The following is a 14,934-nucleotide window of genomic DNA, read 5'->3' on the forward strand; positions in this document are numbered from 1 at the left end:
TGATTTTAGTCACTGATGGTAAATTTGTGGCTCCACCAAGGATCCAAGAAATGCAGGAAAACATTAGCTAGGGCTAACTAACAACATCTTTATTACTAATCTCTCAAATGTTAGCTAGCATGATGATAACTCTGCCCATAAAACTAGCTGAATGCTAATAACAACCATACTTGCGACGATTCAGAAATGGTCCATGGCTATGTCTTTAGGATATCTTGCTTTCAGACTTGATTCAAGTCTCTACCCATTTGTACAAGTCCATCATCATGGCAAGTTTGTTTTCACATGGATGAATTCCCTCTGAACCATGGATCAGCTTGACAACTTTATACTTCACTTCTCCTGCATGTGAAATCCTTGCTCAATGATTCTCATTAATGTTTATTTAGTTGATATTCATTTAATTAGTGTTTCTTTACTTTTGTTTGACACTGATTAACAGCTTGAGTAAAGCTGTTTGTTCAAATATACTTTGTGTGTATAGATAAAATTAATTTTTTTTAATTATCGTCGCTTGTGTTTGTAATTATTTCTTTGCTCAAATTCATCTAGAAGGTTTTCTATTTCCTTTGAAGATCAAAACAAATTTTCCCCCTCTCACTTTCAGTAAGCTCTTTTATCCTGGTCAGGGTCGCGGTAGATCCAGAGCCCTGCCCAGTAACACGGGGTGTGAGGTGGGAAATACACCCTGAGTAGGATGCCAGTCTATTGCAGGACAGCACTCAAATACATTCACAAACTCACTTAGACTTAGGGGGATTTACGCCGCCACGTCAGAATTACCGTAATTACTAAATGACAACCCGGATGTTCTACTCTGAGCTGTTCAGGTCCTCGGACTCGGAATTATGTGTTTTATATGCCAAAATGAATCCGTGTGAGATGTTGTTGTTGACAAAAGCGAAGTACATAATTACAGCAATAAATCACATTTTATCATCCAGAGAGAGCTGCATGTGTGAGTCTAGGAATACTGACGAGCACAATAACAAACCTACTGTCAGATTTAATGACAAGAACACAGCCTAATTTGAGTAATCAGTAGACAAAACCACAATACAACAACTAACAGTCGTTAGGCAATTCCTTATTATTAAAAGTATAGTTTATTTAGCAGGAACCTTGGGGTGACTTCTGATGACAGCTTGACCTTCACAGACCACATTTACACGACTACACAATCCTGTAGGTTCATTCTGTACAACGTCAAGAGAATCAGACCCTATCTCACTGAACAGGCTACACAACTCCTAGTCCAGGCTCTTGTCATCTCAAAACTGGACTACTGCAACGCACAACTCTCGGGTCACCCAGCCAGCTCCATCAAACCCCTCCAAATGATTCAGAATGCAGCAGAATGCCTCGTCTTCAATCAGCCCAAAAGAACCCATGTCACACCCCTCTTCATCTCCCTCCACTGGCTTCCTGTAGCCACCAGCCACCCGTATCAAATTCAAGGCCTTGATGCTCACCTACAAGACCTTGTCTGGATCAGCACCCCCTACCTCAACACTCTCCTTGAGGTTTATGTTCCCTCACGCAATCTGCGATCAGTTAATGACCGACGGTTAGTAGTGCCTACTCAGCGTGGCTCAAGGTCCCTTTCCAGAACCTTCACACTAACTGTCCCTCAGTGGTGGAATGAATTTACAACCTCAATCCGGACCAAAGAATCTGTCACCATATTCAAAAAACAGCTAAACACCTAACTAACCCCTAAAATACTAACCCCCACATTATTTTAAAAATAAATAAATAAATAAATAAATAACGTACTCTGGCTCTTGCACCTCTACTCTGCGTACTTTGCTTCTCTAGAACTCAGTTATAAATCTTGTACAGTTGCACTACTTGTATTGTTCTCCGCTTGATATATCGCTTTGCTTGTATTTCCTCATTTGTAAGTTGCTTTGGATAAAAGCGTCCGTTAAATGAATAAATGTAAATGTAGATGGTTATCCAACTCTGTGCTAGCAACATTAAACTGTATTGTACATCTTTCATTTATTTTCAGGTTAATCTTTCATTATTAAGACATTAATAATAGTCAATTATATGATTTATTATGCAGAAATATTGTGAGATAACTACTTGACTACGTTTTACTTCTGAAGCCGCTGCCATTTTGAGTGTTTCCGCATGATGTTGCAGCAGCCAGGTGGTACAAGCTGGAGCTCTCAGAAAATTCCTAGTTTACAAGTTGCAATTAAGAGTTCTATGAGGATGTGAACGCTTTTTACAAGTCGGAATCTTGTAATTACGGTAATTACGACGTGGCATGAACGCAGCTTTATTTAGTCAATCTACCTACTGCTATGTTGGGGGGGGGGGGGGGGGGGGTGTTTGGGACAAAACTAGATAACATGCATGGACAGTAACATGAGCTCAGGATTGAAACTGGGATGCTGGAGCTAGAGCTGTGAGGTGCCAATGCTACCTGCTGTACCACCATCCAGACAACATGCTTCTCTGCTCCTAAATGCCTGGCCTCGAGAGGGTTTGCTTTCACACACGGTTCAATCTGTGTCCAAATTCACTTTTAAGTGAACCCTACTTTTATGTGGACCAGAGATCGGACCCAGATTGGAAAATAGCTTCCCTGCTCAAACAAGTCAAACAGGCTCTCTGTAAAAATAGACTTGGATATTGGTAAAAATAGTGTAAGAAAATGCAGGAGTATTGAATGGTCTTTAATAAAAAAAAAAAGATCCTATCCACGTGAACAACTTTCATTGACATTATTATTAATATAGATAATTAATGCTATGCCTGTAATAGATTTAAGCTCAATCTCACACACTGACACACACACACACACACACACACACACACACACACACACAGAATAAAAAGAAACCACCCATAATGCTAATGAAATTCAGTGTAATTCAGCCAACCTTTCACTCGTATCTCCCCTCATACAACAGAGGAAGGCATAATACCTGAGTCACACACAGGTTTTTTCTTTTTCTTTTTTCATGACAGAAACACACACACACACACACACACACACACACACACAAAAGTCTCTCTCTTGTATCAGCAGATGTGACTATAGAAACTGACTAGGTTGTTTGACTTTGATGGAAATGGATTCAAAAGATAAATACTTGGTACAGGCATAACAAATGAATGGACGGATAAATAAATAAATAAATAAACAAATTGCGTTTTACCTTATCGTTGAGAAATGTCAGAACATATTAATATGTAGCATCGTGCACAGTTCTCAGAGACGATTCTGGGTGACTCCAAAAGGAGAGCGCTGCACTTTATCATGCCAGTGCAGAGCCGCTGGTGATGCTATCTGCACCGCCTGACTAGATTCCATTAAACACGGCTCTGCTCTGTACATACTGGGAAGTGGGCCGATCCATGAGTATGTGCAGAGACAGAGAAAGAGACACAGGCACAGGTACATGCCTGCAGTACTGAGAGTATCCGAATCCACAATATCATTGTTCTCAGAGTAGCCTGCAGGCTCTAGGCTCGTGTTATGGGGAGATTAAGAGACGAGCCACAATCATACATCGGCCTGTGTGTGTACTTACTCTCACAGCCCTGAGACCGAGACGTGCCAAGGGCCAAACAGACTTATATCTCCTGCAGTCTTGTCTGATTACAGGAAAATTTACCATTATACCCTCCATCTGCCATCTGCCACAAGCTATCTACTGTCTGCTTCATATCTGTACATAATAGTTCACTTAGTTCTGCGTTTGGATTAGACCTTAAGTGCATACCTTGGGTCCAGAGTGACCTGTGGTTTCATTTCCTTCCATCTACCTTGACTTTTTTTTTTCCAGTTACCTCAGCCTTGCGGTTTTTCTCAACTTTGTTTTGAAAATGTGCTTATATACTGCCCAAAAATGAACCAAAAAGGTAATCTTATTGTAATTCCTTGAGCATGTGAAATACATTTGAGCATGTGAAATAAGTGATGTATGACTATGTACGATTAGTAGACATTCAATTCAATTTCAATTAAATTTTATTTGCATAGCGTGTTTAACAATGGACATTGTCTCAAAACAGATTTTCAGAAATATATAAACACAGGATACAGATTTTAAGTGTGTGAATTTATCCCTATATACATACATACATACATACATACATACATACAGTGCATCCGGAAAGTATCCACAGCGCTTCACTTTTTCCACATTTTGTTATGTTACAGCCTTATTCCAAAATGGATTCAATTCATTATTTTGCTCAAAATTCTACAAACAATACCCCATAATGACAACGTGAAAGAAGTTTGTTTGAAATCTTTGCAAATTTATTAAAAATAAAAAACAAAAAAGGACATGTACATAAGTATTCACAACCTTTGCCATGACACTCAAAATTGAGCTTAGGTGCATCCTGTTTCCACTGATCATCCTTGAGATGTTTCTATAACTTGATTGGAGTCCACCTGTGGTAAATTCAGTTGATTGGACATGATTTGGAAAGGCACACACCTGTCTATATAAGGTCCCACAGTTAACAATGCATGTCAGAGCACAAACCAAGCCATGAAGTCCAAGGAATTGTCTGTAGACCTCCGAGACAGGATTGTATCGAGCCACAGATCTGGGGAAGTGTACAGAAACACTTTTGCAGCATTGAATGTCCCAATCAGCACAGTGGCCTCAATCATCTGTAAATGGAAGAAGTTTGGAACCACCTGGACTCTTCCTAGAGCTGGCTGCCCGGCCAAACTGAGCGATCGGGGAAGGGCCTTAGTCAGGGAGCTGACCAAAAACCCGATGGTCACTCTGACAGAGCTCCAGCATGTCTCTGTGGAGAGAGGAGAACCTTTCAGAAGAACAACCATCTCTGCAGAACTCCACCAATCAGGCCTGTATGGTAGAGTGGCCAGACGGAAGCCACAGCCCGCCTGGTTTGCCAAAAGGCACCTGAAGGACTCTCAGACCATGAGAAATTAAATTGATGAAACAAAGATTGAACTCTTTGGCCTGAATGGCAAGCGTCATGTCTGGAGGAAACCAGGCACCACTCATCACCTGGCCAATACCATCCCTACAGTGAAGCATGGTGGTGGCAGCATCATGAGGTGGGGCAGAGATATCCTTGATGAAATCCTGCTCCTGAGCGCTCTGGTCCTCAGACTGGTGCGAAGGTTCATATTCCAACAGGACAACGACCCTAATCACACAGCCAAGATAACAAAGGAGTGGCTACAGGACAACTCTGTGAATGTCCTTGAGTGGCCCAGGCAGAGCCCAGACTTGAACCCGATTGAACATCTCTGGAGAGATCTGAAAATGGCTGTGCACCGATGCTCCCCATCCAACCTGATGGAGCTTGAGAGGTCCTGCAAAGAAGAATGGGAGAAACTGCACAAAAATAGGTGTGCCAAGCTTGTACCATCATTCTCAAAAAGACGTGAGGCTGTAATTTGTGCCAAAGGTGCTTCAATGAGCAAAGGCTGTGAATACTTATGTACGTGTGCTTTTTCAGTTTGAACTTCCTTCATGTTGTCATTATGGGGTATTTGTTTGTAGAATTTTGAGGAAAATAATTAATTTAATCCATTTTGGAATAAGGCTGTAACATAACAAAATGTGGAAAAAGTGAAGCGCTGTGAATACTTTCCGGATGCACTGTGTGTGTTTATATATATATATATATATATATATATATATATATATATATATATATTAGATATGCAACGATGTATCAGCTGATAATCGGTACCGACTGATAAAGGCTATTTTTCCCCGCTATCGGCCGATAGTTTAAAAACATCCGATGATCAGTGCCGATTATATCCTGTCAATCAAAAGAGGGCGGGAAAACACATTGATTTCGTGCTGTGTGTAAAGAAGATGTCTTTTGTGTGGAACGATGATAAAACTGCAGTTTGTAAGCTCTGTAAGTTCTGCACTGCTAAAACTTTACACCAGACGTTAACAGCAGCAAAATCAAGTCTACTAACCCACCCCTCCAACCCCTTCATTTAGATTTACATCTAATTGATTTAAAACAATCAATTATAGACAGTGTTCTTTAAGCTTTAATTAATATATTTATAATAATAATTTAATTAATATATCAGAATTCCAGAGCGTTGTTAAATTATTACATTCAACAACTTGACGGTCTCGTTATGCACCAAGTTGATGGTTACTTTAAAATCCAAGCTGACGGTCTTGTTAAACACCAAGTTGCCAGTTTCTTTAAAACACTACTTGACTGTCTTGTTAAACGCCACGTTGAATGTCTCTTTAAAACCCAGGTTGATTGTCTAGTTAAACACCAAGTTGCCTGTCTCTTCAAAACCCAAGCTGATTGTCTCACTAAATGCCAAGTTGCCTGTCTCTTTAAACAGTCTGGAAGATTCCCAAATTTATGTGATGATATTAGAGGCTTCTGATTGGCCAATTCATAAATATGGCCAGTCATAATTAGGAGTTAATGAGAGCTGTATTTAAGGGCCTATCTTTAGAGCCAGTGTCTTTTTGCCCTTGATACCATGAAACGAATCCAAGCAACCCAGCTACGAACTCAGAAAAAAAAATGTCTACCACAATTTCCAAACAACTGAAGGTACAAAAAGAAATCTGCACAAACATTTGTAATCAAATATAAAAACCATGGGACTACACATTAGATGACACTGCATCATTCAGGAAGGAGACATAAATGAACTTACAGTAAAACAACAAACTTTGGTCTGAAAGGTTCAACTGAACCTCAAGACAACAACAAAGGAACTGGTGATAGAGTCACAGGCATCAGATACAAAAAATATGTACTTAAATAGCTAACTAGCTGTGAAATGAAAATGTGTCTGGACAACAGATTGGAGGTTTTACTTGCCTGGTGGACTAGCCAATATTTTCCTTCATCACCTCTTAGCTCCTCCAACTAAGGATGTAATTAAAAGAATGCAAATTAAAAAAAGACCTAGTTAAACTGTGACTGTTAGTTTATGTATTCTCTGTATTCTACATCTATTTCCTCCTCTATTTTTGTCCTATTGTAATTCTATTTCTTTCATGTTGCCCACTTCCTGGTGTATTGCGCTGTTTTACATAGTCACCTTTGCTTATTTTACATGGGGACAAAATGGTGGGAGTGTATTTAGTGCATGCGACCATGGTTTCTTCTTTTTGTCGAATTCCTCTTATTTTTCTTTGCTCTTATTTGTTCTTCAAAATGGAATAAAAGCCTATACACTGATTAAATCTATTATTCAACTAACAATCTACTGGAAACAAAAGCAGCTTGTTTCACACCGAGTGTGCTATGCTATTGGGATTACAGTATTTATCATAAGTGTTGTGCAATTTCACAAACATCTGGCATGCACTGGGTTGAGATTTGGGACAATTCTCAGTGTACAATGGGGTTGCATTAATCATTGTACTGCAGTTTAAAGCCCATCATTCTTTTGTGAGATCAACACTGAAACGATTCATCTTCAATACATTGTATGCATGTATCAAATAATAAATATAAGCCCCATTTAATATCTATATTAGTGGCTGTCTGTTTGGTTTAGTTAAAACTTATTTGTGCAAATCTCCAGGAAGTATCTATTAGGTTTCGCCGATCACTGACTATAGCTTAGGAGTGACAAAGGAAGTGACTGGCTACTATACACTGTAAAACCGGATAGTTCATTTAACTCAAAAAATTTGAGGTAACTAATTGCCTTAAAATTTTTTACGTTGATAAATCAATTTCGTTAAGTCAAATTCAGTTAAATATAACAAAAATTTAACTTTGCAATTTAAATAAAATAAACTTTGTAATTTAAAATAAATTTTTGTTATATTTAAGTGTATTTGGCTTAAAGATATTTATTTATCAACTTAAAAATTTCGAGGTAATTCGTTTCCTCAATTTTTTTTTTAAGTTAAATGAACTTATCCGGATAAGTAAATGCTAGACAAGAGATAAATGCTAAACTACTCCCTCTTTTTTTAACCCTTCTATTATCTTTAGGGTCAGTTTGACCCATTTAACATTTCTAAATACATGATTGAATTTTTTTTTTTATTATTATTTACTGACCTTTCCTAATTTAATGGGGGCAACTGGGTAAACATAAAATCAACATGATGACATGTCCTGTATACATTTTGTAGCACCAGTGTTCTTTGGGGTCCTTTTCACCCCAGGCTGTTCTAGCTGTATAAAACATATAAGAAATATAAAATTTTTTACACACATTTGTTTTGGTTGTTTTGGATGATACTCAGGTCACTATAATATACAATTTTACAATCTGCAAAAAACTAACATATAACATATCCTAACATAACCATATATGTAATATTGCAAGAACCACTGATTCACAGGACATGAGGGAGGGAAAACATATCCTACTAGAATTTTGATAGAGGAGGGTGAAACATAATTCTCTCAAGGACGTTGATAGTTCACCCAACATAGGAGAGGAGCTTGCACAGCAGCCTTTTAAAACATTTCTCTTGGTGCTCTGTGGGCCCTCTCTTTATGCTCTCTCTCTCAGTTGAAAATGACCTCTAATAAAGGTTTTGTCTCTATGAAGTTTTCTTTGACAGTGAAAAGGACATAGAGGAGAATGTGTCTGAAACAGAGGATAATGTTGAGGAGGACCCTAATTATGAGGCATCCTCCTCTGATCAGAATGAGACTCCTCCTGTTGTCTCTCAACACCAGCAGACACATTACCTTCTAAAAATGGAAAGTTTTATGGTCCCTCTCCCCACTTAAACGACAGAGTAGGCTCAATGCTGCTAACGTCATAACAATGGTTCCAAGCCCCACCAGATGCACTGTCAGCCATGTCCAAGACATAAAATCAGCATTTGAGCTCTTCAAAACACCATCAATCGATGGAATACTCAAGATGACAAACTTAGAGGAGAGGCACGTGTATGGGGACAGCTGGAAAGATTTGGATGTGACCCACCTCATTTTGGCAGGAGTGTACAAGACAAAAGGAGAAGCAAGAGCATGCCTTTGGAACGCTGACAGTAGAAGGGCAATATTTCCAGCCACCATGTCTCTAAAGACATTTCACATTTTCTCCCGTGTCATACACTTTGATGACAGAGAAACAAGGCAGGGCCGATGAGAGCATGGGATAAGTTGGTCCAGCGATTACACTTTCTTTACAATCCAGGCCCCCGCGTCACTGTGGATGATTATCTGATTGCATTTCATTTATCGGACAATACATACCAAGCAAACCGGCTAAATACAGTATCAAAATATGGGCAGTATGTGATGCACAGTCCAGCTATGCTAGGTGTTCACTGGTAAATCCCCTGGGGAAGCACCTGAAAATGATCAGGGCATGAGGGTGGTACAAGACATGGCTGACGGACTGTATGTTCATAACATTATATGTGATCATTCTTTTCACATTGTACACTGACTTAATACCTATCCTTGATAACCAAAATTGTTCTTTGTTTCAAATGTTATAAATAACAAAAATCTGTAGTTAGAAATAATAATAAAAAAATCACTAAAAACCCAAAAAGATATTTCTTTCCAATTGTAGGTCAATTAGGGAGATTTTATGGTGATTTGCATATTTTTCCATAGTCGTACAAAAGGTATTCTGGATGTACTGTATATGGGGTGGGGAGTTATGTTTTATTTAAAGGGCTATTTAGGTAGTGAAAAAAGAAACAATGTACCTGACCCAAACTTGGGTAAAAATCATATTCTGGATATTTAAATTACTGGGGTTTTTACCCCAAGGATAGAAGATGTAAAATAGGAGCAAAACAGGAGGGTTAACAGCACACCTCTCTCAAGGTCACAGCTATAACATTCTTGTATGAAGGACAGGTAGCTATAGCAAATGCAGATTTTTGTCCAAATAGATATTCACTGACAGTCTGCCACTGATAGTCTAGATGCTCAGAGTAAACATGTCTACACAGCAAATAGTAGTGACAGATTTCAACAAAAAATTGTCGAGAACTCTGCCATAGTTCAATTGCAGTAAGAAAGTGATTTGACCCTGAATTGACCCGACTGCGGGAGGTGAACAAACGTGCCAAGTATTTTGAATTATTGCAAGGAGGTGCACAACAAACCAATGAGCAGAACTGTAGAGCTATAGAAACATTCTGGATATTTGAATTGATGAACAAACCACAGGTTTGTTTAACTTCCATTTTGCTTTGTGAAACATTAAACGGGGAGTAATTGTAGGTAGGCACTAAAGTTGTGAGTGGGGAACTTAAGCAATGTCGGAGCACGCATGCCATATGATTTGTAAGAGGAATTATTCAAGCTAATTATTTGGATTTGTCACTTTAACCTGCCATGCCTTATTTGCATTGTATGGAGAAAAAATAAATGTCATCCAATGACACAATCACATGACAGCAGTACAATGCATAAAGTTATGGAGATACAACTCAAGAGCTTCAGTTAATGTTCACATTAAACATCAGAATGGGGGAAAAAGTGATCCCTGTAACTTTAAGTGTGGCATGGTTGTTGGTCCCAGATGGGCTTGTTTGAGTATTTATGAATCTGCTGATGTCCTCCCAAAATCTCTAGATTTTACATAGAATGGTTCAAAAAACAAAACAACAACAAAAAACATCCAGTAAACGGCAGTTCTGTGGTTGGAAATGGATTGTTGATGAGAGAAGTCATAGAAGAATGGGCAAACTATTTAAATCTGACAAGATGTCTACATTAAATCAAATAACCACTCTTTACAACCATGGTGAGCAGAAAAGCATCTCAGAGTGCACAACATAAGCCTGTGCCAAATGTAATCTTGGATTCCTTTCCTTGGCTGACAGGAGTGGAATCCTTCTTAAGGTTTGTCCTGCCATATGATTGGCTGATTGGATAATTGCATGAATGAGCAGTTTTCTAATAAAGTAGATGGTGAGTGTATATGTCTACTGTAAGATGTTGTATCTTTGTATACTTATTTGTGTTTTAACTCATTGTGGGCTTTAAGATAAGTTCAAGTTCAAAGGTGGCGGTGGCAGTGGCTGTGGCTCAGGTGGTAGAGCGGGTTGTCCACTAATCGTAGGGTTGGCAGTTCAATCCTTGGCCCACATGCCTCTACATGCCAAAGTGTCCTTAGGCAAGACACTGAACCCCAAGTTGCTCCCAATGGCAGGCTAGTGCCTTGCATGTGAGTATGGAAATTCAAGTTATTCAACTGCTCTGCAAAAAAGAACATGATTTCCTTTCCCTGTTTATGGTTTGCTGTATCTTGATTCAGATAGCAATGTTGCACAGATGGACATGACGGTCTCAGAGTCTAGCATAACAAATTAGACTAGCAGGTCTCTCAATGCCGTTTTCAAGTACAAGACACTTTCCAAAGCTGTCCTCACAGTATTCCCCAAATGTTCTTGCAGTGACAGATAACTCAACATCACACCTCTTTTTTCAGGTCCTCATCAGAAAAAAAACACACCACTTTTTTCCCTTTCGTAGCAAACACAAAAGTACTATCCATGCCTACAAAACACAATCAAAATCAAACATGGCCTGCATCAAAAGCAAGCTGCAGGCTGTGAGAAACCTCTAAAAGAATGATCTGAATAAAGCACCTGGCTGAGTTGATACACACATGGCAGACACACTCACCCAGCGGTTGTCCTGCTATGATCCGGGCATTCTCGCCAGCAACGGCGGCCCGGGCGTTCCTCTCACTCATGTACTGGACGAAGGCGTAGCCCTTGTGAACGGAGCAGCCCACGATCTTGCCGTACTTGGCAAAGATGACTTCTATGTCGGCCTTCTTAACGATGGCTGTGTTGAGGTTGCCAATAAAGACTCTGGAGTTGAGGGAACGTGGGTCATTCTTGTTGGTCACGTTGCTTGTCTGACTCTTACCAGTCATCCTTTTCTGATGGCTCTTCTAAAGTGCAAACACACACACACACAAACACACACACACACAGAAAGGCAAATATGAAGAAAGCCAGTATTGCATGCCCAGTGTGGCCTACACTTTTGCTGTGGACAACAAAGCACAATAATTTACACAACCTTTAAATGACCTATGAATGAATTAATGAATGAATACTCCTGCAACTGCTTCTAAAAATGTGAAACCCTGTTGAAACCTTATCAGTACTGTTATAAGCTAGTATAATACAATAACTGAAGATGAATGACTGCATGAATGCATGGATGAATTAATGATAACAGATACCACTTACTGATTATGTCAGCTTGCCAGATAAACCAATTATTCTGTTTAAACAACCTTAATAGGTTGTAAGTAATGACCACTAACTGTGGAAAGAAGTGCTTGTATGGTAGTTCGCTGGCTAGGTAACTCCTGTAACTCCAAAAGTTAACAAAACCATTTTTGTTAGCTAACAAGCTAAAGCCCTTACAGTAGAAGTGACTAGTGCCTCACTTATGCCGTAGTGCTGTTGGATATATATGTGCAGGACTGGTTTCAATCCCACTCCACATGCTCACAAATGAATTATAACAAATATGTCCCACTTCAGCACAAGGTTTGACCAATCCTTCCTGCTCCCAGACATATTTTTGATTAGTTAAGCTAAGTTGGTTCTGTTTCCCAAAATATAAAGATACAGTTGCAATCAAAATTATTCAACCCCCATTGCAAATCAGGTTCACTGTCAAAATATACAGACTTTCATCTGTTTACAATGAACAAATCAAACAAAAGCAATTTAAATAGTTCACCATAACGAATGCTTCAGGTGGTTTCCCCAAATTCAACTGAAAATGCAACTTATAATGACTTCTCCAGTTTCAATATTATTCAATATAATGAATAGAATCCCTCACAACAGCACAAATATGCGCAACAGGTGTTGTCTCAAGCAGACCTGAAGCAACTAATCAAGGGCTTCATTAGTTGCAAAAGGTGTGCTTCAGCTGGAAAACGTGAAATAATTGAACTGGCTAGGGGTAGAAAATTAATGACATACCTGGATGGGGCAGAAAGGGGAAGGGATCAATGGCTGCAGCCAGATTTCTGAGAAGGCAGGTTGTAAAAAACCCTCGAGTGACTGCAAAAGACTTGGTGGCAACAGGCTCTGAGGTTTCAGTGAGCACAGTATGGCACGTACTAAACACAGAAGGTTTCCATGCTAGAACTCCAAGATGTACACCACTACTGACCCAAAAACATAAGAAAATTCGGCTCAAAATCATATAAATAAGCCACAGAAGTTTTGGGATTCTGTTCTGTGGAGCAATGAAACAAAACTGGGACTTTTCGGCACGATGGATCAGCTGTATTTCTGGAGGAAGAAGAATGAAGAAAGAACACTCTGTCCACAGTCAAGCATGGTGGTGGCTCGGTGATGCTCTGGGGCTGCTTTGCATTCCCTGGCACTGGAAACCTGCAGCGTGTGGAACGCAAGATGGATTCATTGAAGTATCAGGAAATCCTAGGAGAAAACTTCATGACATCTATGAGGAAGCTGAAGCTTGGGAGTCATTGGACCTTCCAACAGGATAATGATCCCAAGCATACCTCAAATTCCACCAAGGCTTGGTTACAGAAGAATTCCTGGAAGATTCTACAGGGCCATCACAGTCACCTAACTTGAACCCCATAGAAAATCTCTGGTGGGATTTGAAGAAGGCGGTTGCAGCACACAAACCCAAGAATATTACTGAACTGGAGGCCATTGCTCATGAGGAATGGGCTAAGATTCCTCAGGAACGCTGCCAGAAACTCTGCATCTCGTTTGCAGCAGGTCAGAACAGCAAAAAGGTGCTCTACTAAGTACTAAAAATGCTTCCCATGAAGGAGTTGAATAATTTTGAAACTGGAGAAATCATTTTAAGTTGTATTTTCAGTTGAATTTGGGGAAACCACTTGAAGCATTCATTGTGTTGAACTATTTCAATTGCTTTTGTTTGATTTGTTTATTGCAAACAGCTGAAAGTCTGTCAATTTTGACAATAAACCTGATTTGGAATGGGGGTTGAATAATTTTGATTGCAACTGTAGAAGTAATTCAAACCACAGCAACTCTGACCAGAATAGACCAGGTGCTGAAGATGAATAAATAAGAGTTAATAAATATATAGGTTAATAAATATGAGTTAAGCCCAATTTATACAACAGGTAGTTCTGGTCCACTAATTTGATTGGTCGAGCAATATTGCACTTGCAATTGTGTGGTTTATACTGAACATTGGTATGGCTGTGATCAGCCTGAGGCCTTGTGCCTATGGCCAAATCACGGCCAGGCCAATATTCAGTATAACTGCAATTTTGCTCATATGATACTGCTTAAGTACTCCAGATGCTGCAAGGTATCCAATATGCTCCCATGTTAACCCTTTCTCACAATACACTGGGATTCCATTGCACCGGCAAAATGGTAATCAACTTATCTGATGTTTTCAATCAGAATAAACAAATAACTATTTTATCTATTAACTATTAACTATCGATTAACTATTTTAATCACTGCAAGTCTGTTATAAGATTTGTCAGGACACTGCTGGGTTTCTGTGCGTAGAGTAGCATGACTCTGGTTTAGCTGCTGGTGAGCAGGGCGATGGGAAATGTGAAGGGATGAGCCCCCTGCTGGGCAAACAATTCACAACTCTCCACAATAACATAGGTACAGAGATAAAACAGACAGCACAACTAAAGCTTTTTTGATCATAAAACACTGTATACAACTGCCACAATAAAATTATAACATTTAAAGTAGGCTAGATAAAAAAAAGATTAAAACCCTGAGTGTCTACTTTCATAAGAGCCATTAACCACTATGGTGGAGTGTGACAACAGAAATAAATTCAATGCTGAACACAGGCTCCCCAAAACAGGTACAAATTGCATTATTTGGCCTCTGGTAAAAAAAAAAAAAAAAGTTAAGTGTTCTTTTTCTTCTTTTCACAAGCTTCATGTTTGACCACCTTCTCCTGCATGTATTAGAGTAAATAACACCTATTCCCATGAAATCACTAGTTCCCATGCTC

The 14,934-nt window shown here is 39.3% G+C and overlaps 1 protein-coding gene across 2 annotated transcripts in view; it reads right to left on the reverse strand.

The window, feature by feature from the left end:
- The window catches only part of LOC108276674 (RALY RNA binding protein like), a 206,881-nt gene that overhangs the window by 96,327 nt on the left and 95,620 nt on the right, over positions 1 to 14,934 (reverse strand). For both annotated transcript variants that reach the window (XM_053683895.1, XM_017488602.3), the window contains exon 2: positions 11,587 to 11,860. In XM_053683895.1, coding sequence (XP_053539870.1) covers positions 11,587 to 11,842 — 256 coding nt within the window. In that variant the 5' untranslated portion in view covers positions 11,843 to 11,860. The remainder of the gene's footprint in view (positions 1 to 11,586; positions 11,861 to 14,934) is intronic.

Source organism: Ictalurus punctatus, chromosome 1 (assembly GCF_001660625.3).
Source record: "Ictalurus punctatus breed USDA103 chromosome 1, Coco_2.0, whole genome shotgun sequence".
In the NCBI taxonomy this organism is placed as follows: domain Eukaryota; kingdom Metazoa; phylum Chordata; class Actinopteri; order Siluriformes; family Ictaluridae; genus Ictalurus; species Ictalurus punctatus.